The sequence below is a fragment of the Somniosus microcephalus genome, chromosome 26 (genome assembly GCF_052327205.1).
Source record: "Somniosus microcephalus isolate GS21.2 chromosome 26, FLI_Smic_1.0, whole genome shotgun sequence".
Taxonomy (NCBI): Eukaryota; Metazoa; Chordata; class Chondrichthyes; order Squaliformes; family Somniosidae; genus Somniosus; species Somniosus microcephalus.
This window is the reverse complement of record NC_141012.1, coordinates 2,159,842-2,186,880: the sequence shown is the minus strand read 5'-3', so window position 1 is coordinate 2,186,880 and position 27,039 is coordinate 2,159,842. Positions and strand designations below refer to the sequence as shown.

Here is a 27,039-nt window from a genome sequence, read left to right as displayed (position 1 = left end):
AGGTAAGCATGCAGGTGCAGCAGGCGGTGAAGAATGCAAATGGTATGTTGGCCTTCATAGCAAAAGGGTTTGAGTACAGGAACAAGGATGTCCTGCTGCAGTTGTACAGGGCCTTGGTGAGACCACACCTTGAGTACTGTGTGCAGTTTTGGTCACCTCATCTGAGGAAGGATGTTCTTGCCATGGAAGGAGTTCAGCGAAGATTCACAAGGCTGATCCCTGGGATGGCAGGAATGACGTATGAGGAGAGATTGGGTCGATTGGGCTTGTACTCGCTGGAGTTTAGAAGAATGAGAGGGGATCTCATCGAAACTTTAAAAATTCTGACAGGTCTGGACAAACTAGATGCAGGTAGAATGTTCCCGATGGTCGGAGAGTCCAGAACCAGGGGTCATAATCTAAGGATAAGGGGTAAGCCATTTAGGATAGAGATGAGGAAGAATTTATTCACCCAGAGAGTGGTGAACCTGTGGCATTCTCTACCACAGAAGGCGGTTGAGGCCAAGTCTTTAAATATATTCAAGAAGGAGTTAGATATATTTCTTAGAGCTAAAGGTATCAAGGGATATGAGGAGAAGGCAGGTACGGGGTACTGAGTTTGGATGATCAGCCATGATCTCATTGAATGGCGGAGCAGGCTCGAGGGGCCGAATGGCCTACTCCTACTCCTATCTTCTATGTTTCTATGTAAAGGAGGAGAGTGAGGCGGAGAGGGTGGGGATTCCAGAGCTATGGGCCTTGGCAGCTGAAGACACAACCACACAAGAAAAGGCAACTGGGTGAGATATCAGAGGGTGCCCAATGGAGCATTCAGCAAGAAATCAACGTTTACAGGAAGGAGAAAATCACAATAAAAGGCAGATCAAAGGACTTTGGATTAATTTTTACAGCAGGGCTGGTATCTGGGGAGTAGCTGGACACATTAATTAAGTTGCAGTTCTGGGGTCCAGTGACCCCAAGTTGGGGTTGAGCTCCTGCAGTTTCCCCGGCACTCAGGTTAGCGCCGGGGACCTGCTGTGACCTTGTAACATACCGCAGGTTAAACCGGCAGCCCTTTCCGCTCCGCTAATGAGAAACTGTGGCTGCTTTAGATTAATCAGATAGCATGCTGGAGGCACGGCTGAAGATTTAATTCATGCATGGCCGTTACTGGCAGGTGAGTGACTGCCTGGAATGCAGAACAGATCCGGAGAGACAGAGCGAAGTTAGATAATGGTTGCTGGCTCCAGCATTCCACACGCTCAGTCACTGTCACTCCTCTGTGGTCAGAGCAGACCGAGGAGTAAGCCCTGGCTCAGTGGGTAACACTCTCGCCTCCGAGTCAGAAGGTTGTGGGTTCAAGGCCCACTCCAGAGACTCAAGCCCATAATCCAGATCAATACACCCAGTGCAGGGCTGAGGGAGCGCTGTGTTGTCAGAGGTACCGTCTTTCAGATGAGACATTAAACCAAGGCCCCGTCTACCCTCTCAGGTGGATGTAAAAGATCCCACGGCCACTATTGGAAGAGCTAGGGAGTTCTCCCCTGGCCAATATTTATAACACAACTAGAAACTGCCACTAAAAACAGATTATCTGGTCATTATCTCACTGCTGTTTGTGGGAGTTTGCTGTGTGCAATTTTTGGCTTTTCCTACATTACAACAGTGACTACAATTCAGAAAAAGTACTTTATTGGCTGTAAAGTGCGCTATATAAACGAGCTGGAATTCAGACGGTTGTAACTAAAATATGAAAAGGATTTAGGAATGAAATGGTAGGTACAGTATTGAGTCCTATTGGCCAGTAAGGACCCAGGGCAGGGCTACAGTAGGGTCCGAGAATTGGCCTCAGCACCCTGCGGGAGTATTCATTAAGAGCAATATCACACAAAGGCAGTGCCCAGTGTCTCCACCGCAAAGCTCCCTGTATGTGGGAAATATCCAAACAAGAGGTTAAAAACTAGGACGGTAGAGGAGTATAAAAAAGGAGCTTTCTTTACCCAAAGGCTTACAGTGGGAGTGTTAGAGCGAATGCGGTTTGCCCCCTATACGTGTTGGGTGGTTTAGATCAGTCTATGTGTTTCTGTAACCCTGATTGGAACAGTTTTCCTTAATGGATATTTCAAGGAGACAGAGAGATATTTAGCTGGAGAGAGAAGTGGTGTGAAGGTGAGGTTAAATTTTTGAACAAAGATGTGCTCGGTGGGCCAAATGGCCTCTTCCTTAAAATCCTCTGTTTTTACCTCCAGCAGGAAAGCAGTGTGTCACCCGCTCGCTCATTCGCGCAGCCTCGCTCACTCATGCACACACTCACACGCTCGTCACTCACTCGCACTCTCGCGTTTAGTAATCTGTCTGCGTTTCATTTTTATAAAAGATTGAGCCAGCCTTGCAGTGAGCGTCACTGCTGCTGTTGATTCACTGAAGCTCTTTTGTTTGATCCCAGCTCTCCGTCACGGAGTATCAAGTGTGCGGAAAAGGCCATATTATACTTCAAACTCCTTTCAGATCCCGGAACACAATCCCCGTCAATCAATTAATTCCCCTCCAGCCTCTGCTGTTTCACTTCCCACTGACCAGTGTGTTCGACCTCCGCCCAACCTGGGGCGATGACAACTTCATGAAAATATGAAAGGTTTTGTCAGAGGTTCTGAAATATTTTCCTTGCCGTCAACACTCAGCTCAGGGCCGAGATTGGGGAGTTTTGAGCCTGGTGTTATTCTTGGCTCAGTGGGCAGCACTCTCACCTCGGGGTCAGAAGGTTGTGGGTTCAAGTCCCACTCCAGAGATTTGAGCACAAAATCTAGGCCGACACTCCAGTGCAGTGCTGAGGGAGTGCTGCACTGTCGGAGGGGCCGCCTTTCGGATGAGACTTTAAACCGAAGTCCCATCTGCTCTCTCAGGTGGGCGTAAAAGATCCCATGGCACTATTTCGAAGAAGAGTGGGGGAGTTATCCCCGGTGTCCTGGCCAATATTTATCCCTCAGCCAATGCTGTGTTTGTGGGAGCTTGCCGTCCAAAAAATAGCTGCTGCGTTTCCTACATTACAACAGTGACTACACGTCAAAAGTACTTCATTGGCTGTAAATTGCTTTGGGACGTCCTGAGGTGGTGAAAGTTCTTTCTTTCTGGTTTCCACCAGTCTCCCGAGATTATAGATTTCTGAGGTACTGCAAAGTAGCCCAGGGATGGTCAATCTCCCAGCACACAGGGCAGCGCAATAGCATTCCAAGCTCGACGATTAAATGTATTTTGGTTTGGTCGAAGCAGTGCCAGCTACCAGGGCAAAGCTCTCACCAGGATGTGTTCCTGTGAACCGTTCCCCAAAATATTCCTCCAAGAGCAACCACTGCGTCAGGAAGAGCAATCCCATTTCACACTGAACCGTTAAATCATACCCGCGAGCGCACTACTCGCACCCCACCTACCACAGGTATACCTCCTATCCGGGCTCATTATGCAGACCGCTGTCTAGAATCTTATTTTGTAAACATCTGAAATTACCCTTCTCCCCCTCCTGAAGGTGCCAACTCCTTACACAGGTTCTTCATTTTTACGCAGCGAGTTGTTGTGATCTGAAATGCGCTGCCTGAAAGGGCGGTGGAAGCAGATTCGCTAGTAACTTTCAAAATAGAATTGGATAAATACTTGAAGGAAACATTTGCAGGGCTATGGGGAAAGAGCCGGGGAGTGGGACTAATTGGAGAGCTCTTTCAAAGAGCCGGCACAGCACGATGGGCCGAATGGCCTCCTTCTGTGCTGTCAGATTCTATGGTCGTATCCAATTGGGGGTCTAACCCCGCAACCTTTACACTGACCCCGCACTTACCGCCGTGTCTCGAACGGGCGAACCACAGCTGCTGCCACTCCTGCTCCTCTCCCACGCTGGGCTGAAGCGGTCGGTGCTTTTGAACGAAGCCGTTATGGTCTCCTGCGTCACGCTGCGTGACAGGCCGTAAGCGCCGGAGCCCTTGGCGCAGTAAACGTCGGCGCTGTCGCTCCTGCTGCTGCTCCTGTAGGGCCCCGGGTGGGGGTCGGTCTCGTGCCGGGTGAGTGGGGGGCTCTTCACCGAGTTTAACTGGTACGTGTCGGCCATGTGGAGGTTCAGCAGGTCGCGGTTCAAGTCCGTCTGGCTGATGGACTTCCTGCGGCTCAGGGAAAGCCCGGGGGATGGGTAGGCAGTGAGACCGCTCCCTGCGCCGTAACCGTAGGTGCTGGAATATCCGCCACTCAGCCCGCTGGGATAGGCCTTCAACGGCACACGGCTCAAACTCTCGCTGCGCCTGCTCAGCACCTCTGGCCGAGGGAGCTGCCGTCCGCGATCGACCTCCAGGGTGTACTTGCTCGCTGGTCGGCCGGAGCTGGCTTGGGAGGTGTAGCTGCTGGTGTAGCCTGGCTTGTAGGCCAGCTTGTCCTTGTCTGCATAGCTGTAGCCCAGGCTTGGGGTGTAGCCCTGGTACGAGGAGCCATAGTGCGGGCTGGAGAAGGAGTAGTTTCCGAGTCGCTTAGTGCTGGACGAGGAGGAAACTCGTGACATGTCAACCTCGGCCTCACACAGCACGCCACACCTGGCATTTACTGAGGACAAAAGAAATACACACGTGAGGCATTTAAAACAGTTTCCCTCACGGCCCCCACCCTGTCCCTCTCCTGTGGGCACTGATTCTTCCCAGGGTACAGCTCCCCAAGCAATGCCCACCTTCCGATGCCCAGGCTGGGGGGCACTTCCACACCACCCCGGCTGATTTCCCCCCTCCAGGAGCTCCCAGGTGCCGAGGCCTTGCCGAGATCAGCAAACTTAAACTGGGGCTGAAACCCAAGTTCCTCCTGCTCCGCAGGGCGTAGCGGTCTTTAACCAGTGCCCGCTCAGTCTGAAGCAGGTGGGCGTTACTGGGCTGCACGGTGCCTGTGATCTTATACTGCGCCAGGTTTCCCAGTTCACGCACTGATGCCGCGTTCCAATCGCTGGAACTGTTCATCTGAGGAGAACATTGCAAGTGTGCACATTGCAAATACACATCGCCACCTCACCTCACTAAACCACAGAGGATCAGAATGACCCTCTCATCCCACCCGCTTCACCTCTTTGCCCCATTAACTGTGATGCAAGAACATGGTTTGAAAATCTGTGGAATGGGACTTAAATCCCACTTGTAGGTTGAATATTTCGCTAATCCTGGGCTACTAACACAAGGTCCGTTCCCTAGCCACCAATTCCATCCCTCTCCCCGGCCACTTTCTCAGGCTGAACCAGACCTCGCGTAACCTCGGCCTCCTATTTGACCCTCAGACGAGCTTCCAGCCCCATATATTCTCCATCACAAAGACCACCTCCGTAGATCGCCCGTCTCCACCCCGCCTTAGCTCATCTGCTGCTGAAGCCCTCATCCCTGCTTTTGTTACCTCCAGATTCGACTATTCCAACACTCTCCTGGCCGGACTCACATCTTCCACCTTCCATAACCTTCAGCTCATCCAGAACTCACCTGCCCCGTGTCCTAACTCGCACCAAGTCCCGTTCGCCCACCACCCCGTGCTCGCTGACCCGTGTCCTAACTCGCACCAAGTCCCGTTCGCCCACCACCCGTGCTTGCTGACCCGTGTCCTAACTCACACCAAGTCCCGTTCGCCCATCGCCCCTGTGCTCGCTGACCCGTGTCCTAACTCGCACCAAGTCCCATTCGCCCACCACCCCTGTGCTCGCTGCCCCGTGTTCTAACTCGCACCAAGTCCCGTTCGCCCACCACCCGTGCTTGCTGACCCGTGTCCTAACTCACACCAAGTCCCGTTTGCCCATCACCTCTGTGCTCGCTGACCCGTGTCCTAACTTGCACCAAGTCCCGTTCGCCCATCACCTCTGTGCTCGCTGACCCGTGTCCTAACTTGCACCAAGTCCCGTTCGCCCACCACCCCTGTGCTCGCTGACCCGTGTCCTAACTCGCACCAAGTCCCGTTCGCCCATCACCTCTGTGCTCGCTGACCCGTGTCCTAACTCGCACCAAGTCCCGTTCGCCCATCACCCCGTGCTCGCTGCCCCGTGTCCTAACTCACACCAAGTCCCGTTCGCCCATCACCCCTGTGCTCACTGCCCCGTGTCCTAACTCGCACCAAGTCCCGTTCGCCCATCGCCCCTGTGCTCACTGCCCCGTGTCCTAACTCGCACCAAGTCCCATTCGCCCACCACCCCTGTGCTCGCTGCCCCGTGTCCTAACTCGCACCAAGTCCCGTTCGCCCACCACCCGTGCTCGCTGCCCCGTGTCCTAACTCGCACCAAGACCGGTTCGCCCACCACCCCTGTGCTCGCTGACCCGTGTCCTAACTCGTACCAAGTCCCGTTCACCCATCACCCCTGTGCTCGCTGCCCCGTGTCCTAACTCGCACCAAGTCCCGTTCGCCCGCCACCTCTGTGCTCGCTGCCCCGTGTCCTAACTCGCACCAAGTCCCGTTCGCCCACCACCCCGGTGCTCGCTGCCCCGTGTCCTAACTCGCACCAAGTCCCATTCACCCACCACCTCTGTGCTCGCTGCCCCGTGTCCTAACTCGCACCAAGACCGGTTCGCCCACCACCCCTGTGCTCGCTGACCTACACTGGCTCCCAGTCTGGCAACGCCTTGATTTAAAAATTCTCATCCTTGTTTTCAAATTCCTCCATGGCCTCGCCCCTCCCTATCTCTATAACCTCCACCAAACCGCCCCCCCCGAGATATCTGCGCTCCTCTAATTCTGGCACCTTACGCATCCCCGGCGTGGGAGGGGGCAAGGCGAGGGGGCGGCAAGTGCCCTTAGTGGATGGTTAGGATAAGCTAACCGCTCAATACTCACATCTCCTTTCAATTTTGGGCAATTGAACTATTTCCCATTAAATGTGCAGGAGGAGCTCCCCCGATGGCCATTTGGATAAGTGCACCGGCCAGAATGAAAGGATCTCACACAGACCAGAAGGTCTGGGGTTCGATCTCCGAGTGGTGCGGATAGCCTCGTGTCCCTGGGTTAGGGAGCAGTCAGGGATCTCGCTCCTGATCACTAGTGGAAAATGTCAGTACATCAAATTCAGATCAACTCAGGATCACACTGCGCGACTCCCCAGACACAGCGTGAAAAGGTAAGACTTGCATTTCGACAGCAATTTTCACCAAATCGGGACGTCCCAAAGCACATCACAGCCAATGAAGTACTTTTGAAGTGCGGTCACTGTTGGAATGTAGTAAACACAACACAATCTGCACACAGCAAGATCCCACAAACAGCAATGAGATAATGACCAGATAATCTGTTTTGGTGATATTGGTTGAGGGATAAATATTGGCCCCAGGACATCGGGGAGAACTCCCCTGCTCTTCTTCGCAATACTTTGAAGAATCTTTTGCTCCACCCGAGAGGTGAGACAGGGCCTCGGTTTAACGTCTCATCTGATAGGGGCAGTACCGAGGGAGTGCTGCACTCTGATAGTGCAGCACTCCCTCAGTACTGCCCCTCCGACAGTACAGCACTCCCTCAGTACTGCCCCTCCGACAGTGCGGCGCTCCCTCCGTACTGCCCCTCCGACAGTGCAGCGTTCCCTCAGTACTGCCCCTCCGACAGTGCAGCACTCCCTCAGTACTGCCGCTCCGACAGTGCGGCGCTCCCTCAGTAGTGCCCCTCCGACAGTGCAGCATTCCCTCAGTACTGCCCCTCCGACAGTGCAGCGTTCCCTTAGTACTGCCCCTCCGACAGTGCAGCGTTCTCGCAATACTGCCCCTCCGACAATGCCGCACTCCCTTAGTACTGCCCCTCCGACAGTGCGGCGCTCCCTCAGTACTGCCCCTCCGACAATGCCGCGCTCCCTCAGTACTGCCCCTCCGACAGTGCGGCGCTCCCTCAGTACTGCCCCTCCGACAGTGCGGCGCACCCTCAGTACTGCCCCTCCGACAGTGCGGCGCTCCCTCAGTACTGCCCTTCCGACAGTGCAGCGCTCCCTCAATATTGCCCCTCCGACAGTGCCGCGCTCCCTCAGTACTGCCCCTCCGACAGTGCGGCGCTCCCTCAGTACTGCCCTTCCGACAGTGCGGCGCTCCCTCAGTACTGCCCCTCCGACAGTGCCGTGCTCCCTCAGTACTGCCCCTCCGACAGTGCAGCGCTCCCTCAGTACTGCCCCTCCGACAGTGCAGCGCTCCCTCAGTACTGCCCTTCCGACAGTGCGGCGCTCCCTCAGTACTGCCCTTCCGACAGTGCGGCGCTCCCTCAGTACTGCCCCTCCGACAGTGCGGCACTCCCTCAGTACTGCCCCTCCGACAGTGCCGTGCTCCCTCAGTACTGCCCCTCCGACAGTGCAGCACTCCCTCAGTGCTGCACTGGGAGTGTCGGCCTGGATTATGTGCTCAAGGAGTGGGATCAGCGGTCAATCGGAGGCTACGGCATTAGGAGAGGAGGGGAGAAAGGGGGAGGACGAAGGGTTTTCCAACTTGGACATTGTTTACACTTCACGGAGGCAGGACAAGATAGACAGCTCTGCTCAAACATCCGGGATTTACAGATACAGATTATGGAAGGGGATTACCAAGTGCATTTCAAAATGATTATATATAATGGGCACTGTTGTAGTCTGAGCCCCAGCCACATGCGAGCAGCCGAGAGCTCCCTCGGCACCCGGTAACTGGAGAAAGCTCAGGCAGAATGTGCCACCATGTGTTGGATTCCAGCATCGACACCACCTCCACAAGCACCAGCAGCAAGATCAGACATTGTAACAGAGCTATAGATAAAGGAGGTAATCGGGCCCAGCTCAACTCACCTGCCCAGGAGAGTCGATGACCCCTCCATCACAGAACTGTTCTGGACTCCCCCACCAGAAGAAATAGTCTCTCTACCTTATCGAATCCTTTTAACATTTTAAACACCGCGATCAAATCACCCCTCAATCTTCTATTCACAAGGGAATACAAGCCTAGTTTATGCATCAGCCCCGGCTCAGTGGGATTGTAGGAGGGAGGGGGCGGGCCAACTGAGGGAAGGATGGAGGACGGACTGAGGGAGCCGAGGAAACGGTCAAACTTTTAAAATACTGAAACAATAAGAAACATCCGTGCCCTACCTGCCCTGCGAGTGTTTGATGGGACAGTGTAGAGGGAGCTTTACTCTGTATCTAACCCCGTGCTATACCTGCCCTGGGAGTGTTTGATGGGACAGTGTAGAGGGAGCTTCACTCTGTATCTAACCCGTGCTGTACCTGCCCTGGGAGTGTTTGACGGGACAGTGTAGAGGGAGCTTTACTCTGTATCTAACCCCGTGCTATACCTGCCCTGGGAGTGTTTGATGGGACAGTGTAGAGGGAGCTTCACTCTGTATCTAACCCGTGCTGTACCTGCCCTGGGAGTGTTTGATGGGACAGTGTAGAGGGAGCTTCACTCTGTATCTAACCTGTGCTGTACCTGTCCTGGGAGTGTTTGATGGGACAGTGTTGAGGGAGCTTTACTCTGTATCTAACCCGTGCTGTACCTGCCCTGGGAGTGTTTGATGGGACAGTGTAGAGGGAGCTTTACTCTGTATCTAACCCGTGCTGTACCTGCCCTGGGAGTGTTTGATGCGACAGTGTAGAGGGAGCTTTACTCTGTATCTAACCCGTGCTGTACCTGCCCTGGGAGTGTTTGATGGGACAGTGTAGAGGGAGCTTTACTCTGTATCTAACCCGTGCTGTACCTGCCCTGGGAGTGTTGGATGGGACAGTGTAGAGGGAGTTTTACTCTGTATCTAACCCCGTGCTGTACCTGCCCTGGGAGTGTTTGATGGGACAGTGTAGAGGGAGCTTTACTCTGTATCTAACCCGTGCTGTACCTGCCCTGGGAGTGTTGGATGGGACAGTGTAGAGGGAGCTTTACTCTGTATCTAACCCCGTGCTATACCTGCCCTGGGAGTGTTTGATGGGACAGTGTAGAGGGAGCTTTACTCTGTATCTAACCCGTGCTGTACCTGCCCTGGGAGTGTTTGATGGGACAGTGTAGAGGGAGCTTTACTCTGTATCTAACCCGTGCTGTACCTGCCCTGGGAGTGTTTGATGGGACAGTGTAGAGGGAGCTTTACTCTGTATCTAACCCCGTGCTGTACCTGCCCTGGGAGTGTTTGATGGGACAGTGTAGAGGGAGCTTTACTCTGAATCTAACCCGTGCTGTACCTGCCCTGCGAGTGTTTGAGGGTGTTCCATTCCCCAGCACTGACTCCTTCATAATGAACACAAAAGAAGCATGACACAGTACAGGACAGGAAGCAGATCCTCTGACACTAACTGCAGAAATCTGGGACATAATGAAACCACACCACGTACAGAGAGCTGAGGGCAGAGAGAGGCAAACAAACAGAACAAAAGACAAGCAATGACCTACTTCCATTTCTCAGTATTCTCCCCTCGATGTCGGGCCATTTGCTCGATATTCCCCACATTGCTCAGCAGCTGCCTCTGGTCACTATGACAACTGTTTTGATTACAGCTATCCCAGACAACACTGCGAAACCACCCAGCACTGAGGTCTGGCAGGCAGAGGGCAGCTCGCGTTTACAGGCAGGCCTGGGCTTGTTCGTAACAGTGAACCAAACACAGCAACACACACACACACAGCAACACACACACACTATACAGAGACACACACACACACACACACAGCAACACACACACACAGCAACACACACACACAGCAACACACACACACACACACAGCAACACACACACACACACAGCAACACACACACACAGCAACACACACACACACACACAGCAACACACACACACAGCAACACACACACACACACACAGCAACACACACACACACAGCAACACACACACACACACACACACACACACACACAATACAGAGACACACACACACACACTATACAGAGACACACCTTCAGGAGGGGAGGGGACCCGTACCCCAGTGAGAGTCAGCACCTTCAGGAGAGGAGGGGACCCGTACCCCAGTGAGAGTCAGCACCTTCAGGAGAGGAGGGGACCCGTACCCCAGTGAGAGTCAGCACCTTCAGGAGAGGAGGGGACCCGTACCCCAGTGAGAGTCAGCACCTTCAGGAGAGGAGGGGACCCGTACCCCAGTGAGAGTCGGCACCTTCACGAGAGGAGGGGACCAGAACCCCACTGAGAGTCAGCACCTTCAGGGGAGATGGGGACCCGTACCCCATTGAGAGTCAGCACCTTCAGGGGAGATGGGGACCCGTACCCCAGTGAGAGTCAGCACCTTCAGGAGAGATGGGGACCCGTACCCCAGTGAGAGTCAGCACCTTCAGGAGAGGAGGGGACCCGTACCCCAGTGAGAGTCAGCACCTTCAGGAGGGGAGGGGACCCGTACCCCAGTGAGAGTCAGCACCTTCAGGAGGGGAGGGGACCCGTACCCCAGTGAGAGTCAGCACCTTCAGGAGAGGAGGGGACCCGTACCCCAGTGAGAGTCAGCACCTTCAGGAGAGGAGGGGACCCGTACCCCAGTGAGAGTCAGCACCTTCAGGAGAGGAGGGGACCTGTACCCCAGTGAGAGTCAGCACCTTCAGGAGAGGAGGGGACCCGTACCCCAGTGAGAGTCAGCACCTTCAGGGGAGGAGGGGACCCGTACCCCAGTGAGAGTCAGCACCTTCAGGAGAGGAGGGGACCCGTACCCCGGTGAGAGTCGGCACCTTCAGGAGAGGAGGGGACCCGTACCCCAGTGAGAGTCAGCACCTTCAGGAGAGGAGGGGACCCGTACCCCGGTGAGAGTCAGCACCTTCAGGAGAGGAGGGGACCCGTACCCCGGTGAGAGTCGGCACCTTCAGGAGAGGAGGGGACCCGTACCCCAGTGAGAGTCAGCACCTTCAGGAGAGGAGGGGACCCGTACCCCGGTGAGAGTCAGCACCTTCAGGAGAGGAGGGGACCCGTACCCCGGTGAGAGTCGGCACCTTCAGGAGAGGAGGGGACCCGTACCCCAGTGAGAGTCAGCACCTTCAGGAGAGGAGGGGACCCGTACCCCGGTGAGAGTCGGCACCTTCAGGAGAGGAGGGGACCCGTACCCCAGTGAGAGTCAGCACCTTCAGGAGAGGAGGGGACCCGTACCCAGTGAGAGTCAGCACCTTCAGGAGAGGAGGGGACCCGTACCCCGGTGAGAGTCGGCACCTTCAGGAGAGGAGGGGACCCGTACCCCAGTGAGAGTCGGCACCTTCAGGAGAGGAGGGGACCCGTACCCCAGTGAGAGTCAGCACCTTCAGGCTAGTGTCAGTAATGGTGGCCATGAAACTATCGGATTGTTGTAAAAACCCATCTGGTTCACTAATGTCCTTTAGGGAAGGAAATCTGCCGCCTTTACCCGGTCTGGGCCTATAGGTGACTCCAGACCCACACCAGCGTGGTTGACTCTTAACTGCCCTCTGAAATGGCCGAGCGACAGTCCATTGGATCAAATTGTGACAAAGAACAGCAGCACACGGACTGCAGCAGTTCAAGAAGGTGGCTCACCACCACCTTCTCAAAGGCAACTAGGGATGGGCAATAAATGTTGGCCAGCGCTGCCCACATCGTAGGAAAGAATAAAGTAAAAAAACATGCATTTATATAGCGCCTTTAAAGTACTAAAGGCAACACAGGAGGGTAATCAGATGAAAATTGACACCGAGCCACATGGAAAGACTTGCATTTATATAGCGCCTTTCATGACCACTGGACATCCCAAACAGCTTTACAGCCAATGAAGTACTTTTTTGAAGTGTTGTCACTGTTGTAATGTAGGAAATACAGCAGCCAATTTGCGCACAGCAAATGACCAGATAATCTGTTTTAGATGTTGATTGAGGGATAAATATTGGCCAGGACACCGGGGAGAACTCCCCTGCTCTTCTTCAAATAGCGCCATGGGATCTTTTACGTCCACCCGATACAGGGCCTCGGTTTAATGTCTCATATGAAAGGCGGCACCTCTGACAGTGCAGCACTCCCTCAGTACTGCCCCTCCGACAGTGCAGCGCTCCCTCAGTACTGCCCCTCAGACAGTGCAGCACTCCCTCAGTACTGCCCCTCCGACAGTGCAGCGCTCCCTCAGTACTGCCCCTCCGACAGTGCAGCACTCCCTCAGTACTGCCCCTCCGACAGTGCAGCGCTCCCTCAGTACTGCCCCTCCGACAGTGCAGCACTCCCTCAGTACTGCCCCTCCGACAGTGCAGCGCTCCCTCAGTACTGCCCCTCCGACAGTGCAGCACTCCCTCAGTACTGCCCCTCCGACAGTGCAGCACTCCCTCAGTACTGCCCCTCAGACAGTGCAGCACTCCCTCAGTACTGCCCCTCCGACAGTGCAGCGCTCCCTCAGTACTGCCCCTCAGACAGTGCCGCACTCCCTCAGTACTGCCCCTCAGACAGTGCAGCACTCCCTCAGTACTGCCCCTCAGACAGTGCAGCGCTCCCTCAGTACTGCCCCTCCGACAGTGCAGCGCTCCCTCAGTACTGCCCCTCAGACAGTGCCGCACTCCCTCAGTACTGCCCCTCAGACAGTGCAGCACTCCCTCAGTACTGCCCCTCCGACAGTGCAGCACTCCCTCAGTACTGCCCCTCAGACAGTGCAGCACTCCCTCAGTACTGCCCCTCAGACAGTGCAGCACTCCCTCAGTACTGCCCCTCAGACAGTGCAGCACTCCCTCAGTACTGCACTGAGTGTTAGCCTAGATTTTTTTGTGTTCAAGTCTCTGGAGTGCGACTTGACTCCACAACCTTCTGACACTGAGGCGAGGGCGCTGCCCACTGAACCACAGCTGACACTGACATAAGGAGATATTCGGACAGATGACCAAAGGCTTGATCATAGTGGTATGTTTTAAGGGGCATCTTAAAGGAGAGAGCGCGAGAGGTAGAGATGCGGAGAGGTTTCGGGAGGGAATTCCAGAGCTTAGGGCCCAGGCAGCCCACGGCCACCAATGGTGGAGCGATGAAAATCGGGGGTGCTCAGGAGGCCGGATTAGAGGAGGGCGGAGATCTCGGTGGCGGGGAGGGGGTAGTAGGGCTGGAGGAGTTTACAGAGATGGGGAGGGGCGAGGCCATGGAGGGATTTGAAAATAAGGATGAGAATTTTAACATTTATGAGCATTGAACTGTGTTTCAGGAGCCACCTGATCTGTTCCAGCAATCCCATGACAACTCGAAGTAGGTCAGTAATGGCACACGCCATCACAAGTGAAACTGAATCCTGGCTGCTGCGCTGCTTCGACGGAATGATATTCAGCAGGATCAAAAAACAGCTGGGAGTAAGTGGAGCCAGGAGAGAGCAGCCAATGACAACGTGAAACTGGAGCTTACTCCTTTTAAAACAAAACAAGAAAGATATTTCCTCTCAATAAACAACACTCTCTAACAGATTATTAAAACCAAAGATATTTTTTTCTTTCCCCAATGTTGCCCACTCTCTCCTGAAGGTGCCGACTCTCACTGGGGTACGGGTCCCCTCCTCTCCTGAAGGTGCCGACTCTCACTGGGGTACGGGTCCCCTCTTCTCCTGAAGGTGCCGACTCTCACTGGGGTACGGGTCCCCTCCTCTCCTGAAGGTGCTGACTCTCACTGGGGTACAGGTCCCCTCCTCTCCTGAAGGTGCTGACTCTCACTGGGGTACGGGTCCCCTCCTCTCCTGAAGGTGCTGACTCTCACTGGGGTACGGGTCCCCTCTTCTCCTGAAGGTGCTGACTCTCACTGGGGTACGGGTCCCCTCCTCTCCTGAAGGTGCCGACTCTCACTGGGGTACGGGTCCCCTCCTCTCCTGAAGGTGCTGACTCTCACTGGGGTAAGGGTCCCCTCCTCTCCTGAAGGTGCTGACTCTCACTGGGGTACGGGTCCCCTCCTCTCCTGAAGGTGCCGACTCTCACGGGAGTAAGGGTCCCCTTTTTTCACCGAAGGGGTCTGACCCTCACTGGGATATGGGGACCACAGGTGCCTACCCTGCGTCTAGACACTTCGTGTTGAGGCTGTTGAAGGCATCAGGATTAAGCCTTATCCTGCCCCCAGGGTGGGAGCTCGGTCGGAACTGTCGCCTCCCTAACCTGGGGAGCCGAGGGAAATCATTGCACTCCTACCGTGCCCAGGGCAGGTAGCTCAGCACAGACTGGGCCTGCAGGAGTGAGTGACATATGGGAGTGAGCACACCTGACCGATCCTCGGGCACAGCCCTCAGTTCCAAGCTGCCATGAGGGAGGTGGAGAAGTAGACAGAGAGCGACGGGGTCACAAGACAAGCCCAGGAGAAGTTGTTAAATCCTTTGAACACAAAATTCAGGCGGATACTCTAGCGCAGTACTGAGGGAGCGCCGTACTGTCGGAGGGGCAGTACTGAAGGAGCGCCGCACTGTCGGAGGGGCAGCACTGAGGGAGCGCCGCACTGTCGGAGCGGCAGTACTGAGGGAGCGCCGCACTGTCGGAGGGGCAGCACTGAGGGAGCGCCGCACTGTCGGAGCGGCAGTACTGAGGGAGCGCCGCACTGTCGGAGGGGCAGTACTGAGGCAGCGCCGCACTGTCGGAGCGGCAGTACTGAGGGAGCGCCGCACTGTCGGAGCGGCAGTACTGAGGGAGCGCCGCACTGTCGGAGGGGCAATACTGAGGGAGCGCCGCACTGTCGGAGGGGCAGCACTGAGGGAATGCCGCACTGTCGGAGGGGCAGTACTGAGGGAGCGCCGCACTGTCGGAGGGGCAGTACTGAGGGAGCGCCGCACTGTCGGAGGGGCAGTACTGAGGGAGCGCCGCACTGTCGGAGGGGCAGTACTGAGGGAGCGCCGCACTGTCGGAGGGGCAGCACTGAGGGAGTGCTGCACTGTCGGAGGGGCTGTACTGAGAGAGTGCCGCACTGTCGGAGGGGCAGCACTGAGGGAATGCCGCACTGTCGGAGGTGCAGTACTGAGGGAGCGCCGCACTGTCGGAGGGGCAGCACTGAGGGAATGCCGTCTTTCGGATGAGACATTAAACGATGACCCCGTTTGCTCTCTCAGGTGAGCATAAACGATCCCATGGCCACAATTTTGAAGAAGTGCGGAGGAGTTTTCCCAGGTGTCCTGGGGCCAATATTTACCCCTCAACATCACAAACAGATTGTCCAGTCATCATCACATTGCTGTTTGTGGGAGCTTGCTGTGCGCAAATTGGTAGCCGCATTTCCTACATTACAACAGCGACTACACTTCAAAAGTACTTCATTGACTGTAAAGCACTTTGGGACATCCTGAGGTGATGAAAGGTGCTGTAGAAATGTAAGTCTCTCTCTCTCTCTCTCTTTCTTTCTCTCTCTCTCTCTTTCTTATCCAACAGCGATAGTGTAAGAAACTACCTGTAACTGATAAATAGTGAGGGATAGAAAATATTCTAGTAAATATGAGCTGAACCTTTAAGATTTCTGGGTCATTTTGACTACAACAAAAATACTTGAATTCCAGAACCCAATAGAAGGTGGAAACATTTCCAAATGTTGCCTCTGATTTTACAATGGTTTCCAGGTTTATATATGCCTCTCTCCAGGATCATTTTCCTGCTCTTTTCCTGGCAACAGTTGCCGATTGTTCCCTGAGCGCTGGAGGTCACACCTGAACTGCCACACGCACAGAAAGCTGCCGCGCCCGGACAGGACGGCCCACTGCCCGACTGGAACCAGGGATCCGCAGCGCGGGCGCCTGCGCACGTTCTCTCTCTGTGCCAAGTTGCACGTCCTTCGCTCGGCCTTTCCCCGCAGGGCCACGCCCGAGCCTGGGAGTGCATCGCGAGCGCCCGGCGACTCGCTGCCCTGGCAGCGTACGCTGTTCTGGCTTCACCGGAGCGGCCCGGGCGCGATTGCTAACCTTGCTCTCACGATGCCGATATTTCTGTGCCTCCGTGCTGCTCCAGGACACCGCGGTTTCCCAGCTTTAAGCAGCGCAGTTCGCCTCTGTTCCCAACTGCTTACCAACAGAGGAGCAGCAGCCTGCACAGGCCATGTAACCGTGGAAACAAGCTGTTGCAGAGAGAGTGTGAGAGAGAAGCCAGAGTAAAGCTGTGTGCCCTTGGAACCGCGTCAAGACTTGGCATGGGATCTGGACCTCAAGCGAGAACAAAACTTTTGTCAACAGTGAGACAGGATGGTGGCTGGAGAATGGAATTATTGTGTGAACGCCCCGTGAGAGAGGGCAGAGAGCCCAGCCGGCAACTTCCGAGGGTCACCCAGGGGTTATTGAGGCCCCTCTGGAATTTCAAATACAATCAAAGCCCAGGACAGGCAGCAGAAATCTCTGGAGCGGGACATGAAATGGGGCCCCGGCTTAAACTGCAAGATCAGACAAGTCAGCCGCAGACTTAGAAATGACCATCAGCTGTCAATCAGGGACGCTGAGGGTGGACAATCCCAGGAGCAGCTGGGGCAGGGGAGGGAGATAGAGAGGGGGGGCTGGAGATAGAGAGAGAGGGAGGGGGGGGATGTTAGATCCGTGATTCTGAGAGTATGATGTTTTCAAATAACTACACGGATGCTGTAACTTAACAATCAACAGGTGTTTACTGGAGTAGGGTAGTCTCAAGACTGGGGGTACAGAGGCATGCTCAAGGCTTATATACAGGTGTGGTCACTGCCGGTACTACAGTATACAGGAACTGTAAAAGTAGTTCTCTCTTAAAGGTACATACACTACAGGGGAGATAGAGAGGGAGGGGGAGATAGAGGGGGAGGGGGGAGATAGAGAGGGAGGGAGATAGAGAGGGGGGGAGGGAGATAGAGAGGGGGGGAGGGAGATAGAGAGGGGGGAGATAGAGAGGGGGGAGCGATAGAGAGTGAGGGGGGGCGATAGAGAGGGAGGGGGGAGATAGGAGAGGGAGGGGGGAGATAGGAGAGGGAGGGGGAGAGAGGAGAGGGAGAGGAGATAGAGGGAGGGGGAGATAGAGGGGAGGGGGGAGAGAGGGAGAGGGGAGGGGGAGAGATGAAGGGAGGGGGTGAGAGAGGGAGGGGGAGAGAGAGGGAGGGGGAGAGAGAGAGGGAGGGGGAGAGAGAGAGGGAGGGGGAGAGAGAGAGGGGGAGAGAGAGGGGGAGGGGGAGAGAGAGGGAAGGGGGAGGGAGAGGGAGGGGGGAGAGAGAGGGGGGAGAGAGAGGGAGGGGGGAGAGAGAGGGAGGGGGAGAAAGAGAGAGAGAGGGAGGGAGAGAGAGAGAGAGAGAGAGAGAGAGGGAGGGGGAGAGAGAGAGAGGGAGGGGGAGAGAGAGAGGGAGGGGGAGAGAGAGGGGGAGGGGGAGAGAGAGAGGGAGGGGGGGAGAGAGAGAGAGGGGGGAGAGAGAGAGGGGGAGGGGGAGAGAGAGGGGGAGGGGTTTTCAATCGAGCACCTCCCACAAACCACCACAAACAGGAGTATTCAGAACCTCAAATTCAGAGTTGAATTGATCGAGCATTCGCGAGTCATTATTTATATAACTAGACTGACAGATGAGTGAGGAGGAAACAATTTAAAAATAACTTCCATTTTTGTGGGAATTCTTTTGTTGATAAATGAAATGAAGTTCCATCGTCAGCTCCCAGTTCCATGACTCATCACTGAGGCCAATCACCTTAACCCATCCCCTCAAACTCCTCCTGTCCCCACAGCGACAGACCTGTACCCACCAGTACTGTACCCCAGTTTATACAGTCCTAAACACTCCCAGGGCAGGTACAGCACGGGTTAGATACAGAGTAAAGCTTCCTCTACACTGTCCCATCAAACACTCCCAGGGCAGGTACAGCACGGGTTAGATACAGAGTAAAGCTCCCTCTACACTGTCCCCATCAAACACTCCCAGGGCAGGTACAGCACGGGTTAGATACAGAGTAACGCTCCCTCTACACTGTCCCATCAAACACTCCCAGGGCAGGTACAACACGGGTTAGATACAGAGTAAGGCTCCCTCTACACTGTCCCATCAAACACTCCCAGGGCAGGTACAGCACAGGTTAGATACAGAGTAAAGCTCCCTCTACACTCATCAAACACTCCCAGGGCAGGTACAGCACGGGTTAGATACAGAGTAACGCTCACTCTACACTGTCCCATCAAACACTCCCAGGGCAGGTACAGCACGGTTAGATACAGAGTAAAGTTCTCTTTTAATTGTTCTTTGATTCCCAGGACTCACCGCTCTATTAGTCAGACTAACACTCACAGTCATTAGTATGGATGAGTCACAGTGAGAGATAATGGAGAAGTACGCACGTTATTCAATTTTGAGTGAATGAAGAACAAGGTGAGTGTGAAATGATGAAGACTTGAGCAAGATTGACAGTGGAGGAGTTTTAGTTTCCGATTGGATTGTACAATAGCCTCAAAGCTGAAACAGTTCATGCAGCTTTAATCTAACAATTAATAAAAGGTCCCACGAATATCTGTCTGGACCAGGATTGTGGGATACAAGATAAGTAGCGGTTAAATGTCATCTGCAAGGTGATGATTCCTGAGCAGTCAGGACCCTGGAAATGGCAATGTGAAGGGAAGCAGCCAGTGCAGGACGGCTGGACCAGGTGGATCCCAGTCATCGAGAGACAGACAGTCTCATTCGGAACATAGAAACATAGAAATATAGAAACATAGAAGATAGGAGCAGGAGTCGGCCATTCGGCCCCTCGAGCCTGCTCCACCATTTAATGAGATCATGGCTGATCATCCAAATTCAGTACCCGGTCCCTGCTTTCTCCCCATATCCCTTGATCCCTTTAGCCTTAAGAAATATATCCAACTCCTTCTTGAATATATTTAATGTATTGGGCTCTACTGCCTTCTGTGGTAGAGAATTCCACAGGTTCACCACTCACTGGGTGAAGAAATTCCTCCTCATTTCTGTCCTAAATGGCCTACCCCTTATCCTTAGACTGTGACCCCTGGTTCTGGACTCCCCGACCATCGGGAACATCCTTCCTGCATCTAGTCTGTCCAGTCCTGTCAGAATTTTATAAGTTTCAATGAGATTCCCTCTCATTCTTCTAAACTCCAGCGAGTACAAACCCAATCGACCCAATCTCTCCTCATACGTCATTCCTGCCATCCCAGGTATCAGTCTGGTGAATCTTCGCTGAACTCCTTCCATGGCGAGAACATCCTTCCTCAGATAAGGAGACCAAACCTGCACACAATACTCAAGATGTGGTCTCACCAAGGCCCTGTACAACTGCAGCAAGACATCCTTGTTCTTGTACTCAAACCCTCTCGCTACGAAGGCCAACATACCATTTGCCTTCTTAACCGCCTGCTGCACTTGCATGCTTCACTTCAGCGACTGATGCACAAGGACACCCAGGTCTCGTTGCACTTCCCCTTCTCCCAATCTATTGCCATTCAGATAATAATCTGCCTTCCTGTTTTTGCCACCAAAGTGGATAACCTCACATTTATCCACGTTATATTGCATCTGCCATACTTCTGCCCAATCACCCAACCTGTCCAAATCATACTGTAGTTTCTCGGCATCCTCCTCACAGCACACACGCCCACCCAGCTTTGTGTCATCTGCAAATTTGGAGATATTACATCTAGTTCCCTTGTCCAGATCATTAATATATATTGTGAATAGCTGGGGTCCAAGGACCAATCCCTGCGGTACCCCACTAGTCACTGCCCGCCACTCGGAAAAAGAGCCGTTTATTCCAACTCTTTGCTTTCTGTCTGCCAACGTGTTCTCTATCCAAGTCAATACTTTGCCCCCAATCCCATGTGCCTTAACTTTACACACTAATCTCTTATGCGGGACCTTATCGAAAGCCTTCTGAAAGTCCAAATACACCACATCCACTGGTTCTCTCTTATCTATTTTACTAGTTACATCCTCAAAAAATTCCAGTAGATTAATCAAGCACGATTTACCTTTTGTAAATCCATGTTGACTTTGTCCGATCCTGTCACTGTTTTCCAGGTGCTCTGCTATTACATCTTTTATAATGGACTCTAGCATTTTCCCCACTACCGATGTCAGGCTTACCGGTCTGTAATTCCCTGTTTTCTCTCTACCACCTTTTTTGAATAGTGGGGTAACATTAGCTACCCTCCAATCCATGGGTACTGTTCCAGATTCCATCGAATGTTGGAAGATGATCAGCAATGCATCTACTATTTCTAGGGCCACTTCCTTAAGTACCCTAACATCCCCTATTCGGAATGATTCACAGACAGCTTGTAGGTCAAGACTTTCAGAAGTTGCTACAGCAGAAAGTGCTGCTAGACTGTCCTGAGGGCCAAACAAAGTGAACATACAATTCCAGTGAACACGTCAGCGACATGCAATCCTGCACATTGACACGTGTCGACACGCACGCCCGCACATTGACACGTGTCATCGACACGCACTCCCGCACATTGACACGTGTCATTGACACGCACTCCCGCATTGACACGTGTCATCGACACGCACTCCCGCATTGACACGTGTCATCGACACGCACTCCCGCACATTGACACGCACGCCCGCAAGTAGACGTAACAGAAAAGGAAATATTAGGAGCAACAAAACTACAATAATGGTTTCAGCCTTTTCATTTTCTAGTTTCCTAAGAGTGTTCCAAAGTGCTGAAGTATTTCAAACAAAGAGGACTCAAAGGAGTCGGATAAAACCGGCACACAATGGGAATCACAGCAGCTCAGTCAGATCCACAATTCACACGTTCCTTTCCAGTTCAAAGCGATGTCTTGGTATTGACTTTGGGAAGGACATTTGACAATCACGTGGTTCACTGGTGACAGTTGGATATCTGGTTTGCCAGGGAAGTGTTTGACTGGGAATAACATCAGATAAAAACAGATCTGTACCAGTCCGTTTGATCAGTAACTCCATCCCAGACAACAGGAAATACTTAAGAAAAAGCACATATATAATACACAAGATTGATTTGAGCATTAAAGTGCAACACTGACTCTTTGTGTGATGTTTGCTTTTGAGCTGAGATAGAGCGAGAGGGAGAGAGAGAGAGAGAGAGAGTGTGTGAATCACACTGGGATACGGATCCACAGTGAGTGACCACTGTAATGTATGTACCTTTAAGGGGAGAACTACTTTTTACAGCTCCTGTATACTGTAGTACCGGCAGTGACCACACCTGTATATAAACCCTGATTAGTGATCTGCACAGTTAGTTCTAGAGTAACCCTCATTCAGTAAACACCTGTTGAATCGTTCCTGCAGTCTGTTGTCTGATTATTGAAGGACACAACATTGAGATACACGGATCTAACATTGGCGACGAGGTAGATTCGAACCTACCTGCAACTCTGCATCACCTCCCAGGGATTCGCTCCTGGAGAACAGTGGAAGAAGGTCGAGTCCAGAAGCACGGGCGTTGACCACGGGCAACCACCCAGTCATCCAGCGGAGATTTGAGCATCGCAGGGGAGGCTGTCGAGAGCCAGGCTTGGCTTTCCAGTCACGGTGGTCCAGCGAAACGGGCTGGCAACAGGTACTGCGCAGACCCTTCCCGGACAGTGACGGGCTAGAGCCCGACCGAGCGGCACAGAAAAAGGCCGCGGTGTTCAAGGGCCGAGCAGCGTCGACAGGGGAGAGAGAGAGGGCAGAGCGCACAGGGTGCAGCCAGTGTTCAGGACCGAGTGGCGTCAAAGGGGGAGAGAGACGAGAGAGAGCAGAGCGCAGCCGGTGTTCAAGGGCCGAGCAATGTCAACGGGGGAGAGGCGCGCGCAGGAAAACGCGAGGCGCTGCCATTGCCACGAGAACCGCAGAGAGCGGCGTTGGCAGCAGCGCAGGAGCAGCGCACGAAACCCACAGGGCGTCGCCATTTGCCACGAGGACCGCCAAGAGCGGCGTTGGCAGCAGCGCGGGAGACGCCATTTTAAGCCGCAGCGGGGAAGAAAGGAAAGCGCGGGAGACGCCATTTTAAGCCGCAGCGGGGAAGAAAGGAAAGCGCGGGAGACGCCATTTTAAGTCAGTCTAACCACACCCAAAAATGACGAAGAGTGGCAGTATCACAGCGTTCGACAATGAAGTCGAAGATTGGACGACATATGTCGAACGCATTGAAGTATACTGCAAGGCGAATGAAGTGCCAGATGACAAGAAAGCGCTGGTATTGTTGAATTCAATGGGTGCAAAAACGTATGGCTTACTACGAAACCTAGTAACCCCAGAGAAGCCAGTAGAAAAGGATTTTGAAAACATAGTGTCAATCCTACAGGACCACTTAAACCCCACACCGCTGCTGATAGCAGAAAGATTTAAGTTTCACAAAAGGAACCAGCATAAAGATGAAAGTAATGCTGAGTATTTAACGGAACTGCGCAAGCTATCGAAACACTGCCAGTTTGGAACAGGACTAGCAGATACTTTAAGGGACAAGTTTGTGTGTGGGCTTCAAAGTGAAGGAACCCAGAAACGGCTTCTATCAGAAAAGGATCTTGCGCTGGACAAGGCTTTCAGCATTGCAGTATCACACGAAGCAGCAGCACGGGGCGCTGCAGAGATACAACGGAGACCGCAAGAATATGGCACAAATGAAATGTCATACGGAACAGTGAAGTGCCATCGCTGCGGCAGAACAACACACAATCATAATGATTGCTGGTTCAAGGACAAAGTGTGCAGACAGTGTGGAAAAGTAGGACACATAGCAAGAGTCTGCAGGTCGGGAAAGAAAACCAGCAACAAGAAATCTCCACAGGAGAAGTACAAGAAGGTACATAAGATGACGGAGAGTAGTTCAGACGAACAGAAGAGTGATACAGACTCCGGAAGCAAGGAGCTGGGTTGTCTGAAACTACATAATGTGATCAAAATGGAGTATCACCAAGTGAAAATGGAATTGGACACAGGATCAGCCCTAACAGTCATAAACTGAAGAGACTACAAGCGGCTATTCTCACATATACCCTTGAGAGATACAAAGATTGTCTTGAAGACGTACACGGGGCAAAAAGTCTACCCCAAGGGAAAAATAAGGGTGAACGTTATATATAACAGCAAGGAAACACCAAAAATGGACCTATATGTATTGCCAGATGGAGGACCACCACTACTAGGACGTGAATGGATCCGGAAGATACAGCTAGATTGGCATTCCATACAGGCACTGACTGTGGCTGACAAAAAGGATGACGACGTCACACCTGGGCGACTGTCAAAGATCCTAACTGACACGAAAGAAGTGTTCCAGCAAGGACTTGGAACACTAAAAGGCATGACAGCGATGATTAAAATTGAAAAAAACGCAAGCCCAAAATTTTTTAAGACCTTATGCGATCCACCCAGCCGTCGAAGCAGAGCTGGAGAGTCTGGAACGTTCAGGTGTACTGTCCAAGGTAGACTGGAGCGAGTGGGCTACACCCATTGTCCCCGTGATGAAAAAGTCGTTGAGCAGCACGCCTGGGGAACCAAGGAAGGTTCGCATCTGTGGGGACTTTAAGGTAACAGTGAACCTGGTCCTTCACACCGTACAATATCCACTTCCGCGGATTGAAGATATTTTCGCCTCGCTATCTGGAGGGAAACGCTTCACTAAGATTGATCTGGCCCAGGCGTATCTGCAAATGGAGGTAGAAGAAGCATCAAAAAAATACCTCACAATCAACACCCATAAAGGTCTCTACCAATACAACCGGCTGGTATTCGGGGTAGCATCAGCTCCGGCTATTTGGCAGAGGGCAATGGAACAAGTCCTGCAAGGGATCCCAGGGACCCAGTGTTATTTGGACGACATCCTGGTCACGGGTAAAAATGTCAGTGATCACCTTGCCAACCTGGAGCAGGTGCTCACTAGATTGCAGGAATATGGGCTCCGAGCTAACCGCCCCAAATGCGAGTTTTTTAGAAAACAGATCTTGTATTGTGGCCACGTTATCGATAAAGAGGGGTTACATAAGTCCCCAGAGAAGATTGAGGCAGTAGTCAAGGCTCCAGCACCGGAAGATGTGTCACAACCGAGGTCGTTCCTCGGGCTGGTAAACGACTACCATAAGTTCTTGCCAAATTTGTCTATAATACTACACCCACTGAACACCCTACTGCAAACTGGGGTGCCATGGAAGTGGAGTGACGAATGTAGACGAGCTTTTCAGAAGAGCAAAACACTAATCACATCAAAAGAGGTATTGGCCCATTACAACCCGGTATTACCAATTCGGTTGGCATGTGATGCGTCACCCTACGGCATTGGAGCGGTGCTGTCGCACAAATTCTCGGACGGCTCAGAGAGGCCAATAGCCTTTGCGTCACGATCACTAACCTCAGCCGAGCGTAACTACGCCCAGATTGACAGGGAGGCCCTCAGCCTAGTGTGGGGAGTGAAAAAGTTCAATCACTATCTGCACGGACAGAAGTTCACCTTGCTGACTGACCACCAACCACTTGTCTCCATCTTTAATCCAAAGAAGGGCGTTCCGGTGATGACTGCACAATGGCTACAAAGATGGTCCCTTTTTCTAAGGGCGCACCAATATGAAATCGAGTATAAGGTCACGAAACAGCATGGAAATGCTGATGGGCTATCACGCCTGCCACTGCCTACTGCAGAGGAAGCACCAGCAGTGGATCCTGTCGAAATATTTCATTCGACTATAATTGAATGCTTGCCAGTAACTAACGCTGGTATAGAGAAGGAGACCCGAAATGACCCGACACTGTCTCGGGTATATGATTTGACGGTGAAGGGATGGCCAGCACATGGCGACTCACTGTTGCCAGCATTCTCATCCAGAAGAGAACAGTTGTCAGTATGCCAGGGGACCTTGATGTGTGGATCCCGAGTGGTAATTCCACCCAAGTTAAGGGAGAGAGTGCTCAATGAGCTTCACGAAGGTCATCTGGGAGGGGTGAAAATGAAAAGCCTTGCTAGGGCTTATGTGTGGGGCCGGGGATCGATCAGCAAATCAAGGACCTGACAAAGAGCTGCTCAGGATGCCAGGTGGTCCAAAATGCAACACCACATGCCACTCCACACCCATGGGAGTGGCCCTCATCTCCATGGCAACGGGTGCATATTGATTTTGCTGGTCCATTCATGGACTCAATGTTTTTAATAGCCGTGGATGCGCACTCGAAATGGCCTGAGGTGATCAAAATGTCCTCCACCACCACGGAGAAAACTATTGCAGTCCTACAGACCATTTTTGCCAGGAACGGCTTGCCAGAGCAGATTTGCTCTGATAACGGACCACAGTTTGTGTCCGAAGAGTTTCGAAGATTTATGAAAAAGAATGGGGTAAGGCATTACACATCCGCCCCGTATCAGCCAGCCACAAATGGATTGGCTGAGAGGTTCGTACAAACCTTTAAGAAGGCAATAAAGGCTATGTATAATGACAACATTCCACTGCAGCACAAGGTGGACAATTTCCTGTTCGCCTACCGGAATGCGACACATGCAGTCACCAACCAGGCCCCAGCCATGATGTTCTTTAACCGAAGGTTAAGGTCTCGCCTGGATTTGCTCAGACCAAACGTAAGAAGAGATGTTGAGAGTAAGCAATTCCAGCACATCCATGAGAAGCCAACAAGGAGCTTCAATGTAGGGCAACCAGTCTTGGCCCGCGACTACTGAACAGAAAAATGGCAGCCAGGAACGATATGCACACGGCAGGGCCCACTAATGTACACAGTGGACGTTGGGGAGAGCATCGTGAGACGCCATGCTGACCAGATCCTAGAGTCACAGGAACAAGTGAACCCCATGCCTCGCCCATACGTACCTGGTGATGAACCCGACGTACAGGTAGCATCTACCCCAGAAACAGTAGCATCGGAAGCCGATGAACCAACCGACGACAGGGGGCCAGAATCACCTCCGCACCAAGAGCAAGACACCCGGGAAAGGCGCTATCCAGAAAGGATCAGGAAGCCTCCCCAAAGACTGAATTTATAAATAGACTATTTTCAGCTAATGTTGCATGTTAAAAGTGTTAATTGTAATTAGTTGATATTTAATTGTTAAATGAGTGTTATGGTACTGTTAATCTAAAAGGGGAGGAATTGTAATGTATATACCTTTAAGGGGAGAACTACTTTTTACAGCTCCTGTATACTGTAGTACCAGCAGTGACCACACCTGTATATAAACCCTGAGTAGTGATCTGTACAGTTAGTTCTAGAGTAACCCTCATTCAGTAAACACCTGTTGAATCGTTCCCTGC

General features: G+C 52.9%; 1 protein-coding gene across 3 annotated transcripts in view; it reads right to left on the bottom strand.

Annotated features, from left to right (window-relative positions):
• The window catches only part of usp2a (ubiquitin specific peptidase 2a), a 100,654-nt gene that overhangs the window by 52,603 nt on the left and 21,012 nt on the right, over positions 1–27,039 (bottom strand). The window contains exons 2-3 of one of the 3 annotated variants that reach the window (XM_085967655.1): positions 16,776–16,927; positions 3,809–4,557 (exon numbers count right to left, since the gene is read on the bottom strand). In XM_085967655.1, the coding sequence (XP_085823781.1) occupies positions 3,809–4,516 (708 nt within the window). In that variant the 5' untranslated portion in view covers positions 4,517–4,557; positions 16,776–16,927. Of the gene's footprint in view, positions 1–3,808; positions 4,558–10,334; positions 10,408–16,775; positions 16,928–27,039 lie in introns of those variants that run through there. The other 2 variants (XM_085967653.1, XM_085967654.1) reach the window with 2 other exon arrangements.